This window comes from Amaranthus tricolor, chromosome 2 (assembly GCF_026212465.1).
Source record: "Amaranthus tricolor cultivar Red isolate AtriRed21 chromosome 2, ASM2621246v1, whole genome shotgun sequence".
NCBI classification, from domain to species: Eukaryota; Viridiplantae; Streptophyta; class Magnoliopsida; order Caryophyllales; family Amaranthaceae; genus Amaranthus; species Amaranthus tricolor.
The window spans coordinates 33,634,156-33,649,060 of NC_080048.1; the positions used below are offsets into that span (position 1 = coordinate 33,634,156).

The following is a 14,905-nucleotide window of genomic DNA, read 5'->3' on the forward strand; positions in this document are numbered from 1 at the left end:
TAGGAAGTTATTAGAAAAACTCTAAATTTAACTATTATTTTCTACACTCCCCCTAAAGTTGAGTGGTAGGTTTTGAACACTCAACTTGCAGAAGTGTCTCTTCAAATACTTCTGTTCTTACTGCTTTAGTAAAAATGTCCGCAATCTGATTCTTGGATTTGACGGATGGAAGACTAATAACTTTCTTTTCAAGCTTCTCTTTTACGAAGTGACGATCTACTTCCACATGCTATGTACGATCATGTTGAACCGGGTTTTCTGAAATCTTAATTGCAGCTTCATTATCACAATAAAGCTTACACGGTTTGGTTTAAGAAAAACCAAGTTCATCTAACAACTTCCAAAGCCATAAAATTTCAATTATTCCTTAGCAATGCCTCTGAATTCTGCTTAAGCACTAAAGAAAGCTACAACTTTTTGCTTTTTACTTTTCCAAGTCACCGGATTACCTCCAAGCTCCAACAAAAGTAAAATATCCAGAGGTTGACTTTCTTCCATTTCTATCTCCTGCCCAATCGGCATCAATATAGACTAATAAATCAAGATTACCATTCTTTTTAAACAAAGTACCCCGACCACACGTTCCTTTGAGATATCTAACTATCCTCATGACAGCTTCGAGATGATCAGTTTGAGGAAGATGCATAAATCTACTTACAATTCCTACCGCGTATGCTATGTCTGGTCTGCTATGAGAAAGATATATAAGTTTACCAACTAGTCTTTGATATTGCTCTTTATTAGCCAACTTAGCTCCCTCTACAATCTGTAAACCATGATTAGCTACTATTGGAATTTCTGCTGGCTTGCAATCAATCGTCCATGTCCTACCTAGTAGATCAAGAATATATTTCTTTTGGTTTATGAATATTCAAGCTTCGATCTAAGAACCTCAATTCCAAGGAAGTATTTAAGATTTCCGAGATCTTTCATTTCAAACTCTTCAAATAGTTTACCCTTCAACTTTGCCATTTCTTCCAAATCATTGCATGTTATTATTATATCATCAACATATATTATTAGACATGTAATTTTCTTTTCACGTGTCTTCAATAATAAAGTATGGTCTACATTACTTTGTCTATACCCAAATCTCTTCATAGCAAGTGTGAATCTCCCAAACCATGCTCTTGGAGATTGTTTTAATCCATATAAGGTCTTCTTAGGTTTGCACCCTTCCCCCTTCTTAAATTTGTGAGTGAAGCCGGGAAGAGCTTCCATATAGATTTCTTCCTCAATTTCTCCATGAAGGAAAGCATTTTTAACATCAAACTGATGGAGAGGCCGATCTAAATTAGCAGCAACTGAAAATAAATCTCGAATTGTATCAATTTTAGCAACAGAAGAAAAAGTTTTAGAGTGATCAATCCTATAAGTTTGTGTGTACCCCTTCGCTACAAGCCGGGCCTTATATCTTTTAATGGTTCCATCAGCATGACGTTTAATAGTAAAGACCCATTTGCATCCAACTGCTTTTTTACCACTTGGAATAATGCACTTTTCCCACGTATTGTTCTTCCGTAAGGCATTAATCTCCTCCTCCATTGCTACTTTCCATTCTTTACTCTTTAAAGCTTCGTCTACATTGCGAGGAATATTGTCAGAACATACTGCAGTATGAAAGAAATTGCCTTCTTTGATAATTTACTCTCTACAATATTACTAATAGGATACTTGGACCTTTGAGATACAAATTCTGGATCATATCTCCTTGACAGAATCCCTCTTGTACTCCTAGGAGGTAATACATACCTATTAGCTGGAATTTTACTAGAAGTTTGAGTGATACTTTCCTCGTTCCCACTAACCACTTCAAGAGAAGGATTACCGACATTCTCATTAGGCGCAGGTGAAGATAAAGTCGGTGGATCATTATTTATTGACTGAGTAGGAATAGAACCTTCCTGTGTAATAACATGAGTTGAACTTTCAGGTAAAGTAATAACATGAGCTGAACTTTCAGGTAAAGTAACAGGCGTATTATTAAATAATTGAAGATTAATCGGAAGACTAAGAAGTGATGTGTCTTGATTAGTGTCTTGATTATTAATAATAGAAGACGTATTCTCTTGTGCCTCTTCTCTTATTTCTGAATATGTTAACCAACTAAGATCTCCACATCTACTCTCCCCATGAGATGTTAGTTGGGTATAATAAAAGGAATCTTCAAAAAAATCATAGTCCATTGTAGTATACATCTTATTATGAACTGGATCAAAACATCTGTACCCCATGTGATGAAAACCATATCCAACAAACACACATTTAACTGCTCTAGGTTGCAATTTGTTTCTATCTCCTTTCTTAAGATGAACATAAACAACACAACCAAACACCCGTGGAGGAAGATTGTGGGTAGGTGGTATAGTTGTAAGGGTATTAAAAGCCTCAAGAGGTGTCTTAAAATCTAACTTTCTTGTAAGGAGGCGATTCGTAAAATAATTTGATGTCATAATGGCTTCAGGCCTAAAATATGCAGGAACATGAGACTCGAACATCAAGGCTCTTGCCATTTCAAGAAGTGTCGATTTTTCCTCTCAGCAACTCCATTTTGTTGTGGAGTGCCAGAACATGATGTTTGATGAATTAGAGCATTAGAAGTTATAAAGTCTTTCATATCAAGTATCATATATTCCCCTCCATTATCAGATCATAGAATATGAATTTGTTTGTTAAGTTGCGTCTGAATCATCTTATATAACCTCAAAAAAACATTAAACACATCAGATTTCCGTTTCAAAAAATATACCCAACTCATACGTGTGTAGTCAATGAACAACACAAAGTAAGAATATTCATGTATAGTAGCATTCGGCACTAGGCCCCAAACATCAGAATGTATCAACAAAAACAGTTCATCGGAATGAGACGAACTAGATGTATATGTATGTCTATGAATTTTAGCAAGCAAACATGATTCACAATCTAAGGAGAAATTTTTGAAACTAATAGAAGAAAGCATCCTAAAGAGGGTTGACCCAAACGTTTATGCCACATGCATAGTTTTTGCACAACCGATGTGTATGTAAGCATAACACAACCATGTTGAGAAGCTTCATCAACATAGTATAATCCACCTATCTCAGTACCATGCCCAATAATCCTATCCGTCGGAATCTCCTGTACATAACATCCACCAGAAAACATGAGTACACAACAATTCAGCTCTTTTGTAAGTTGACTAATAAAGAGTAGTTTATGCGATAAACTTGGAATTAAAGACAATTTTTAAGTTCTAAGTTTGATGTTACTTCAGTAGACCCTACTTTTTCTACTTTAACACACTCCCCATTAGCCGTTTGAATATGAGTTCGTCGAGTAGATTTAATGTTTTTAATATCATTAACATCATTCGTCATCATATCTGTGGCACCACTATCAAAAATCCATTTTTTATCAACATCACAAATATTATTAATTTTTGATCAAGTTCGCATGTAAGAGTAATCAATGGCGGTAGGTAGGAACACCATTCTTTTCGAACCTGTCATTTTTAATTTTTGATCGAATCTGGCTTTGATACCATGTTAAATTAGGCTGGACTTATTGTTAATGTCAGCATATTAACGGGGAAACAAGATGCACACACTTCGTAAGCCAAGAAGATATATACCATCCCAAAACCATATGGCAATGGGAAGGTCTCCAATAGTTTATAAAGTGTGCATACCATTTGTCGATGAGAGATAAATCATCCCAACACCTTATATATCTCTCTTCCCGCTAATATCTAATTTTCCTTTATATTTTATTTTATTTTATTTTATAATTAGTTTTATTCCCTATAATAACTGTTTTTTATATTATTTTTGCATTGTCTCAAATCAATTGTAACATTTCTTTATTGGTAAATTTTATGTTATTTAATTCTGTACAAAACATAAGGAAGAAACGGTCAAACTAGTTTTATACATTGTTATCATTAATGAAATTCTATAACACTGTTGTTACTGCAATACGAAGCACGTTGTTACTTGTTAGCAGTAGCGGGGAATAAAAATTTCCTGTTGATTTGTTTATTAGCTTTTTACTTTGTTTGGTGTTCTACTTTATTCGCTGTTATAACGATGAATAAAGTTAAACTAAAGGCTTTGACAGATAGACACTTATTTTGGAAATAACTTTCCAATAACGCTTATTTATAAATTTTCTTATTTAAATAAACTTTTTTTCCGAAAGTTCCAAACCGTGGGATCTTTGCGCTTGTTTAGACTTGGTGCCTTAACTTGTTCAAATCCGAAAGGCAGGCTAGCTCATATTTGATCACCTCTAGCGTAACACAAATTGTTGTATTAGGTGGCCTCATTATGAGACACACCCCATAAATCGGTTAAATAGTCCAAACAAGTCTTGATGGTTATTCTCCAAAATGGCAACTAACATCACTTATATTCCTCATAATTTCAAAGGCACCAATAGCCAAAAGAAATAAAGGATTACATCCATGGTCATAGGCTCATACCTGCATGATCCAAAAACTACAATTTTTTCTAGTATAGGTGGTAGAGCACAAAGTGTATTCGTAGTCGTACAAATCAAAATATACATTCAAATTATGTATTGTTGTTAACCGATAATGATCTTTTGAGATTAAGACTCTTACATTATTGTTATTGTAGTTAACTACGGCTGCTACTTTACATGGTTCATTGCGTTCAAACAATACACACTATAATAACAAACATATACAGAATCAATATTCAATAACAAAGAAAATCCTTGCAATAACCTGCATGTCGAAAGATCACTCAAGCAGACGCTTGTGCTTGCACCAGGCGACAGCAATCACGTAAAGGGCTAAGCAACCTGTTGCTCCACCACCAACAGTCCAGAGAAATTCCGGGTCTCCAGCTTTGGTTTCGTCAAAGAGATCAATGTGAATATTCATTCCGAAAATACCAGCCACGACAATAAACGCGCTCACCACTAAAGTCGCGGTTGTAAGCATGACACCCATTTGCAGAAGATGGTTCTGTTTGTCATCCAGCATTATGTTGATGTAATCTTCTGTGTCGTCCACATACTCCCGTAACTTCAAGAAACATAGTAAGGATCTTAGAGACATTAATAAGTTTAAAGTTCTAGATAGTTCAAGATTTAATATCCAAACATTCCCATTGAAGTCCCAAACATAATTTGCACATCATTTAGTCCTATAGGACAGCTACGCATGAAATACTCGGCCGTACTAGTGTTTTTATATTGGCATTACCACATATTTTCAGGACTCTCGTATTTGCACAAACACAAACCCGTTTATATTTCAGTCACTGACCCAAGTATATTGGATTCAGATGCCCAAACTTTTGGTTAAACGGGGTTGAGTAAGCTGCCTCAACCTCTGTCCAGTGCTTGAAAAACTAATGCAATCAACTTGATTTTCTAGGTCTAACCTCAGTTGGTGAGTACAATCTATTCTTGGGATTATACACAATTGACAAGATATAGTACAATGACATCTTAAGAATCATGGTAGTACGGACCGTAGTGGAACGGCTACAGAAAAGTGAAAACACACTGCTTACAATCAGTTAAGATGTTCTATAACCTTATAAGTTATTTCCTTAACCACCCTTGGGATTATAGCCTAATATGTTTGGACTAGGCAAAGGAGGCCCCTTAATCTGCTTTGAAAAGTGAATGGTAAAGATCATCATCATCATACCCAATATGCCGCTCGAAAGCAGGATCTGGGTGAGAAACGGTGACGGACAATCCATACATATAATTCCTTTACAGGGAGGAAAAGTGAATGGTAAAGATGAAAAACACACACAAAGAACTAGCATAGAAGAGAAAGAATTCAAAGAAATGTTGAGAATGCATCAAAAAACACAAAATAGGGCAACACTAAGATCTATGTTACAGTTCACGCACCGTAGTAAGTTTGTTAAGTGTGCCATCAATCTGTACAAAGTACGCCTCCAAAAGCATTTCAAGCTCCTCTACATCAAGGTGCTTGCTTATGGCACTGTGTGTAGTGCTAGTACGTGTCCCGCTTCTCGCTAGTCGAGCAGGCCCACCAAAATAGTGGTCTTGTGGAATAGTATCACCTTCATATCTACCTGAATCCCCATGTACTTCTGCAATTTCGGCAGGTATCCTAAGAACCATGAAACCGAAAACTTAGTCACTTGAAATAAGATCAGAAAGAGATTCGTAAATGCTTTAGACAAGGAAACAAGATAAAATCCATATATGTGTCTTGCCTTAGTGAGCTCAGCCTGTCTAGTATGAGACCGCGACCTTGAAACAAGAAGCTCATAAGCTAAAAGTTTCTATTATTGGGTTAGTTAACTCGAGTATGAGGCACGTCTCACGGTGAGACCCCCTCATACAAGAATTTGTGTAGAGAGTTACCTTTCATCCACTTCACCTTGGGGTCTGTGTCCAACATAATCCTGCTCGTTAACTGAAGAAACAGAAGAACCATCAAGGTTTTGCGCAGCCAACTTCTCAGTTAAATACATTTCAGCCATATCTTCATCATCATCTAGCAGGTGTTCAAGTTCATCTCTCACCTGGGATAATTATTGTTTATCACTATCTAAAAACTACAAATACAATTCTTCTGTATACTGTAATTTGTGACATCAACAGCTTTGATTAAGTGAATTAAAATATTACCACAAACACAAAACTATCACACATAACCCCATTAGAGGAAGACAAGCAAAGCATGTAGTCATATAAGCATAAATCTGATAACCCATACTCAAAGTGCTAAAACAGTTAAATATGGAAAGCGGCATCAGCTCTCTATGAGGTCAACCAGGGCATCTCTAATGAGGGGCTGAAGTTTCAGCAGATCATGGAAGAAATTAGCTACTTTCGTAATGCACTTCTCACCACCGAATTTTTTTCTTCTTTGTTGCACTTTCATCAATCTTCATTGTTGATGCACCAACCTTCACCCTTATTGATGCACTTCTCATCAACTACCTATTTCTGAAGAACTTTTCGTTATATGGTGCATTAGTGCACTTCTCACCATCACCCCATAAATGAAATTTACACTTACTAATTTCCCAAGTTTATTTTTATAGCCAATGCTTTTTGGCTTTCCTAAACAAAAATATGAGAATTTTTTCAAAGCCTCATGACTTTTTTTCTCTTCCCTTATATTTTTAATCTCACAAGTTCTAATCATATTGACTTGGTACCATGAAAAAATTATAATGAAATCGAAAAGAGAGAAATTCGAAGAACAACTAAATGACTACATTCCTAATTTTATGATATTCAATTAATTTGTGATTACAATCTACTTTATAGTACTAGGAATTAACTACAATCAACAAAAAGTATGGGAGCATAATCCCACTTTTTTACCCACTACTCCACTAAGTAGACTGCCTTTTTAAAGACCACTAAAATAAAGTAACTAACTTAACAATTTTCCGTGGATTGAGCCATTTTGAGCAATTTGGGAGAATTAAGCTACACTTAAAGATCACAACCATTAGAGTATATAAGTTATGTAACAAAATATGTACTATTAAAATTGCACAAGCTACTAGAAATGTGAAAATGACCATTTCACTTGTTGCTTACGACTTATGAATTTCCAAGTGCAGATTCTAAACATACATTGTAATTCTGAAAATGTTAATCTATCCATTCCAGATGCTCATATTCATAAAATGCTCTATTGAAAAAGCCTAGAGAGATCACAGAGCAGCTACAAGCCTACAAGTGCCTTGAGTTGAAGTGAAGGATATTCTAAACATAAGGAGCACATAGTTGAATCCAGGTCAAAGTCTCAAGTAAACCACTAAAGGAACAAGAAAACAAGTGCCTTCAAGAAAAAACAATATTTATCTGCTGCCACTCGTAAATGCCTTCTAAGTTGACACAGTGGATTCTTCAAACTCCATATTCCAAGGAATCTTACACAATTTTCCTTCTTTTCACATGGACGAATGATGTACATGCCAGGGCGAATCATGCTTAGTTCACTCCAAGTTAACCATTAATACTTAAAAAACAAATACTGATGCTAGAAGCCGGAGTGTTGGACACCATTAAAAGGCATGGTCCTCAAAAGTAGTAAACACACAGGCACGGAAAGAGGCACACCTACTTTTCAAATAGGTTTGTTGGTGTCAAATTTATCAACCTTCCCTACCATCCATTTAAGTCATAAAAAAAGGAAAAAGAGCACGGTTGTGCTACGACATGTCATTATGTTATGAATGGTAAAGGCCTTGGATACATATGGCAAATTAAGTAAAGTGAAACATGGTCCATAATGCAATAAGCTTCTAGTTTGGAATATTTTAGATTTATGTTAATTAGCAATTAATGAGTTTGTTAATCTCATAATTTGTTAAGAGGAAATCTTTTTGATTATTCTCTAAGAGATATGCAAGGGAAAGAGGAAGCGAGAATCATGCTGACATTGTAACCTGATCATTCACTAAGGCAGCTTGAGACCCTTGAGTATGCTCGGAATACTCAATTTCACACTTAAAAAAATAAAAATATCATCTTCCTCTACAATATTCATGCACAACCCCTAGCATAACACATCATCTCAATGCCATGTCACTGTGTGGCTTCCCCGTGGGTCTAGTTTGAGAAGGTCGAATGTATGCAACCTTATCTTATAAGAACAAAGAGGATATTTTCAATTATCCCTTGGTTATAAGACATCAATTACAACTTCACATAAACATGAAGCACATATGATTATAGGCAATGTTACTATAGTCTTATTACTATCTTAAAACCAAACGCTAAATATCTTTGGCTCCATCAAGAATACCAAAAATCAAACAAAATGTACAACAACAACAACCCCCTCCCCACCCCCCCCCCCCCCCCCCCCCCCCCCCCCCACACACACACACACACAAATCCTCCAACATTAAATATGAATAAAAACATAAAACGGATCCAAGCTTAAATAAGCATGGCTAACTTCTTACACCCTGTTGAACCCAATAACCATACAATTAAGAAAAGAGTCTTTCTTCATAAATGAGCCAAATGTATTACCACCAAGTAGCAAACACATACAAGGGAACAAGCAAGTATAACAAACATATACACAACAAAACTATTACTACCTTTTGAACGCGTCCCGTAAGTGCCACCAATCGACTCTTAATTTGCCGAACACGTTCCAAGTTGAGGGTACTGATTTTTGAAGTTAGCTTATCCAGGGCTGGATGAGCTTCTTGCTCTAAAGTCCTTGCCTGATTGAAATGCAACCAAAACCCACAAAACCAGAATAAGATTTTTAAAAAATAAAAATTAGTAAAGAAATGGTATCAAAAACTTAATGCACTCTAGATTGGATACTTAAGTACACCTCTTTGTCTAAGGAACTACACGCTGCTTCAAGGCAAGCCTCCAGAGAAACAAATTCAAATGGAAGGGCCTTAGCTCCATCTCTGTTCTTCAAATCTTCTTTTTCCTCCAAGTCACCTCTCTCGTCACTTATGCCTTGGCGTGGAGGGAAGCCACATTGAGCATCTATAGGGCTGAGATCAGCACTTTGGGGCTCCTCAAGGTCATATAAATTTCTCCATTCACTATTATCTCCCCCACCTCCAGCATCCTTCAAAACATTTAAGAGGGATGAATTAGAAGGTGTAGAAAACTAATTTACGAACTAGATAAACCTTGAAATCATTTTCTAACTTAATAAAACAAACTAGCCTACATGCGCAAATAAACAAGGATGTTACAAAATTAAAATCCTTGACCCAACACGACAACAAGACCCAAACTCGAAACGAAGTTACTGAGTGAAACCACACGAATTCGGCCCGATTTGACCCATTTTCTTATTTTTCATTATATTCAATTTACCGTGATTTTTATAATATGAACCAAATGCCAAATCAAACCCAAACCTGACCCATTGAATTGAATTGCCAGGTCTATTCACAGGCTTTTCACCCTTTTATTTACACAGCACTAAGCACTTACATCTCCAAATTTACCCAACACATGCACTGTCCAAAATTTGCTCATGCAATATCATTTTCTGATTTACTAGTAAACTGAAGCAAGTACTTCTAGTAAGAAATCATTATTCATCATAGTCATGTGAAAGAAACTCATATTATGATATAATCCATCCAAGCTCTATTTCTGAGATCAAATCTTAATCAGTGTTGTAAAGCCTAAATTACACATATCTTAACAAAAGGATAGTATTGAATGGGAAATCAAAATTGCATCCCTTTAACGTGGAATATTTAGCATTAAATATGAGGAGAGTCTGTGTTGCATCCACACTTTTAGTCCAAATAGCTCTAATATAAGGGGGCGTGTTAAAGTATATAACATATAATGGGTCCTCAACCATCAGCTTAAGTTTTTGGTTGAGTTGGTTCCTGACAACCAATTCATTCAAACTTTGGGGCCAATATATGTGCCTCAAGTCATAGAGTTCCTTCTTATGTCGCACTTACTTGTACTCCTATAGTTAACCAAAAACTTATATCCCATGTTCAAATTTAGCTAGAAAAACTTAAATTCACCATAGATTCCAGAAACAAATTGAAATACAAAGTACGCAAAAACTAATGACAAATCAAACTAATGCACGACAAAAAATGTAGTATAAAACAAACAAGAAAAACCCATTTTCAACAACTTAATCAATAACTCTAAAGCACACTCCACAAAATATGAATTTTATGAACAATTTTATAAACAATCACCATTAAACTCTTTTCAAAAACACCATTTTTAAACACCCATTTATAAAATTGATCGCTATAAAGCTAAAAAAACAATTTTTTAACACGAGTTATAATCAATCATAATAAAATACCCAAAAAGAAGCCATCCTTCAACAACTAATACCATGCAATACTAAAATCAACCAACTATCGAACAAACTAAGAAAAACTCATTTTCCCTCTCCAAAGAAGCCCAAATTTTAACAGAAATTTATAATCAATCACCATAAAACACAATCCAAAACACTCTAATTTATAAAATCAATCTCTATTAAGCTTAAAACAATAGTTCTTACAAGAAATTATATAACACCCAAAAAAGCCATCTTTCAACTAGTGCAAAGAGTACTAAATGCAATCAACTATCAAAAAAACCAAGAAAAACCCAATTGATGAAATCGATTCCTACTGTAAAAGATTGCAACCTGAATTTTAGAAGCTTGATGTAAACGCAACAATGTTCTTTGAAGCTCCTCAACAAAAGGGGTAACAGAAGGATCTTTAGAATTAAGCAAAAGAACTTCCTGTGCAGTAATTATAGCTTTAATATGCTCCAAATTTATCACAATTGCTCTTTCTCTACCCAGAACTGTTGATGGGTAAGATAGAAGTGGATCTAATATTCTCAGGTCTCGGGCTGGAAGGCCCGTGCGCCGCATGATTGAATGTTTTCCAGCTTCCACTACTTGGGCTTGGCCCTGGGAGTCTATCACCAACCAGACCCGAACCCCTGTCCCTTTCTTTCTGTGACCACCGATCAAGCCCGGTACCAGTCCTGGACGATTTAGGTCGGGCTCGTCGTCGGGCCTCATTGTATGTGTTTCTCTCTCTGGAGAGCTGCCTAGTGAGTGGAGGAGTTGTTGAATCTTCAGTAGAAAGTACTATTTCTATTTTTTTTACTCTGAATACTCTTCTTCATTATTTCTAATAATTCGTCCTTTTTTTTTGGTTTAGTTGAGGACTTATTTGATTAAATATTTTAATTTTGGAAAATTTTGCTTAAAATAATTTCAACTTTTATCTATTAATTAAAATTAATCTCAATTATTAATTATTTTTTAATAATTTCAACTATTATTATAATTTGTTGATAACATACCCGTTATGCTGCAATAGATAATCATGAATTAAAATTTTTTTTTTTACTTTAACTCTTCAAACCAGTTTTCCCCTTTATTTTACAAGTCAGTCAACCACATTCCCATTAATTCCCTCCATAACTGTACACCTAAATCCTTTCGTGGAGTATGGTACAGACTCAAATCAGGGAACGACGCCAGAATATGGTAACTGAAGGGCGTCTCAAACAAAAAAGAGTGGAGAATCAGTTGAAGCTTGAGGCAAAGCTTCACGACTTAGACGTGTATAAAGCTTTTTATTATCTATTTATGGAAAATAATTGTGTATTAATTGCGTCTTCCCTTCTAAATCTTGCCAACAGTGAGAGGATTTTATGACTAAAGGGAAAGAAAATGGAGCTCCCCTTCCTAAACCAATTGCTTTTTCTTGAAATTCATTCATGTATACACATAAGCTTGGTTTGGCAGAGGATGTATGTTAGAAATTTGAATAACACATATAAAAGTGTCTCTCATAGTCTTCCCTTGATACTTATGTACTTTATTGTAAATCTAGGGAAATCTATCATATCATGTAGGGGGCTGGGAGGGGATTCAATGGTGTAAAAAATTAGATATTCTCTATAAATGCCCAGATCTTAATCTTTTAAATATGGAATACAACTTTGTGCTCATGAAGTGTGTGATGAAATCTTGTCTTCTACTTGGTGGAATTGAATGGTGGTGCCGAGACAACGGAGGAGATTCTAGCAAGGATACATCAAAGAGAAGCAGCGGCAGTGAAGCGCGAGCGTACTTTCTACATTAACAAGCACTTGGAGTTGAGTTGAGTTGAACACTGAATTTATTAGTTTTGGGGATTAATATCATAGTTTGCAGGTATTTGAAGATTTTAGAGGATTAGTTTCAATTTAATTATTTTGGGATTTAGGTTCATCAATAGAGATAGGAGTAATGGGAAAGAAGAAATAGGATTTAAATAGATGGAGGGATGGGTCCTAACGGCACAATGATTACCTGTTGCAGCCAGTAACAAAGAGAAGGGTATGTTATCAACAAATTATGACAATAGTTGGGATTATTAAAAAATAATTGATAGTTGGGAATAATTTTGGCCAACGGGTGATAGTTGAGATTATTTTGAGCAAATTTTCCCTTAATTTAAAGGAGTACTATATTATTAGGCCTGTCAAACAGATCAGATTGGATTGGGTTTAAGTTCGGATTATTTATAAATAGGTCAGAAAACCCTTGACTCAAATCCAACACAATTAGTTAATTGGGTCGAAAATCACAACTCTGACTCAACTTGCAACAGATCAGTTTGACCTTATTTCAACCCACTTAACCAATTATAGTTTTTTACTCGGAATTAATACGTTTAATTAAATGGTTATACATGTTTGTTTCAAGTTTTAAATTTTGATCTGAACCTAACCCATTGAATAAACATATCAGATCGGGTCGGCCCATTTAATTAAATGGCTCAACAGTCCAACCCAGACCCACCTATTTCGGGTTAGGTTCAAGTTGGGTTAGCAGATCAGGTCAACTTTTTCCAGACTTATATATTATATGCATATGAACAAAAAAATTTAGTCAATAATTTCATATGTTGCTCATCTGCCGTAAATAATCTACATTATTAATCGTTATTTCTAAATTCAACCTTTGTATATTTTTTGTTAACAGGGCTCCTTGTTATATTTTAACCTGATACTGTAGTTATCTACCACTAAAGAGAAATATGGGTAGATCAACAATGAACTTAAGGAGAAAGAAGTGGGTGTACGGATGTATGTGCGCCAAGCAATGTATGGGAATGGATTGAACACAGAGATATATTGAGGAGGATATTCCAAGACTGAACACAATGCCTTGACAAGAGGTGGACTGCCAAGCCGCTTTTCAACACAACAATGATGAATTCCTTTGATTAATCAATGGAATGATCAATGTTCTTGGATAGAATGACGTGCAATCTTGAAGACTGATCAAGGAGTTGCACAATCACGAAGGGTAGACTGACCCTTGGTAACCCAATTGCAAGCAATTGAAGAGAAAATTCAAACACTTGAAATTTTCTGAAAAAAAAGGAATTTTATTTAACAATCAACGTCTTTTACAATGAATGAATCAACTATATATAGAGTTAGGAATGAGAGGTAGGCTAATTACACGCATGCCTAACGGTTATTAACGGCTATTTACAAACACGTGCCTATATACGCGCCTAAGAAACTTAAAACAGAACGATCAAACTATGCAGCAGCTGTTGGTTCTTCTGTCAACTGGGTGACCTTAACTTCTGTTTTCAGTCCACCTCCGGTGACTTCCAGGAGGGCTCTTGGTTCATGGTAGCTAGGTCCATGTGCAGAGATTCTAGCCCTACCCTCCACGTCATCCAATGGGTTCGGGTCACGTCTGGGTGGGCTTGCGAAGGTGGCCTGGTCAATGGTCAGAAGTTGTTGCCTGCTTGAGCTTGCTGTCCTTGTTGACTGTGCGACCTTTGCCTCAAGTTTCCATGTGCTTCCACTGATCTGGAGTAGGACCCTTGGACCATGGTAGCCAGGTTCAAGTGTGGAGATTCCAAATATGTCCTCCACCTCATCCCATGGGCTTAAGGTTCATCTGGGCAGGCCCGCCAAGGTGGCCTGGTCAGTGGCGCTGGTCAGAAGCTTCTGATGGTCTGTATGCTTCTGTTCTTGAGTTGTTGTGGGTTTGCTTTGTTCTTTTGATGCCTCAAGCTTTTGTATAATTAGTTCCCCTTCTTCTTGATTACTTGGGTTTGCATTGGACTCATCATTATTCATGGATAATGGCCTTGTATGCATAAAATCAGAAACATCAAAATGATGTTTGTTGCTCTTGTTGTTGTTGTATTCCATTTCTCTTGGGTTGTTTCTTGGGTCTTTGTTGCTGCCCTCATTTGAGCCTAGCTGATATGGTTCAGTACGGCTAGTAGATATCTACAGACTACAGTAGATGTTTAAAATGAGATTATTCAAAACAATTTTTCCAAAAAAAAAATCTAAGGAGAATCATAAACTAAGGTATATTTTATGCAAAAAGTTATTGATAGTATTATTAATAACCCTCTTATTCTAAACAAATGTTTTATTTGAT

General features: G+C 35.9%; 1 protein-coding gene across 1 annotated transcript; it reads right to left on the reverse strand.

The window, feature by feature from the left end:
- Nucleotides 1–4,467: 4,467 nt before the first annotated feature.
- On the reverse strand, nt 4,468–12,533 carry LOC130806375 (magnesium transporter MRS2-3). Its single transcript, XM_057671421.1, has 6 exons — nt 11,126–12,533; nt 9,317–9,565; nt 9,072–9,200; nt 6,361–6,521; nt 5,878–6,103; nt 4,468–5,032 (listed from the first exon to the last, which is right to left on the reverse strand). Exons 1-6 carry the CDS (start codon nt 11,510–11,512, stop codon nt 4,745–4,747), a joined length of 1,440 nt encoding a protein of 479 aa, XP_057527404.1. The 5' UTR covers nt 11,513–12,533; the 3' UTR covers nt 4,468–4,744.
- Between the last annotated feature and the right edge of the window lie 2,372 nt (nt 12,534–14,905).

What these genes read in the sequence shown, in the direction of transcription:
- LOC130806375 (XM_057671421.1), bottom strand. Translation starts at nt 11,512, where the DNA reads ATGAGGCCCGACGACGAGCCCGACCTAAATCGTCCAGGACTGGTACCG. An exon ending in ATCAAGCTTCTAAAATTCAG is followed by an intron (nt 9,566 to 11,125) that starts GTTGCAATCTTT and finishes AATGTTTTGAAG; the next exon opens with GATGCTGGAGGTGGGGGAGA. An exon ending in CAAGGTGAAGTGGATGAAAG is followed by an intron (nt 6,104 to 6,360) that starts GTAACTCTCTAC and finishes CATGGTTCTTAG; the next exon opens with GATACCTGCCGAAATTGCAG.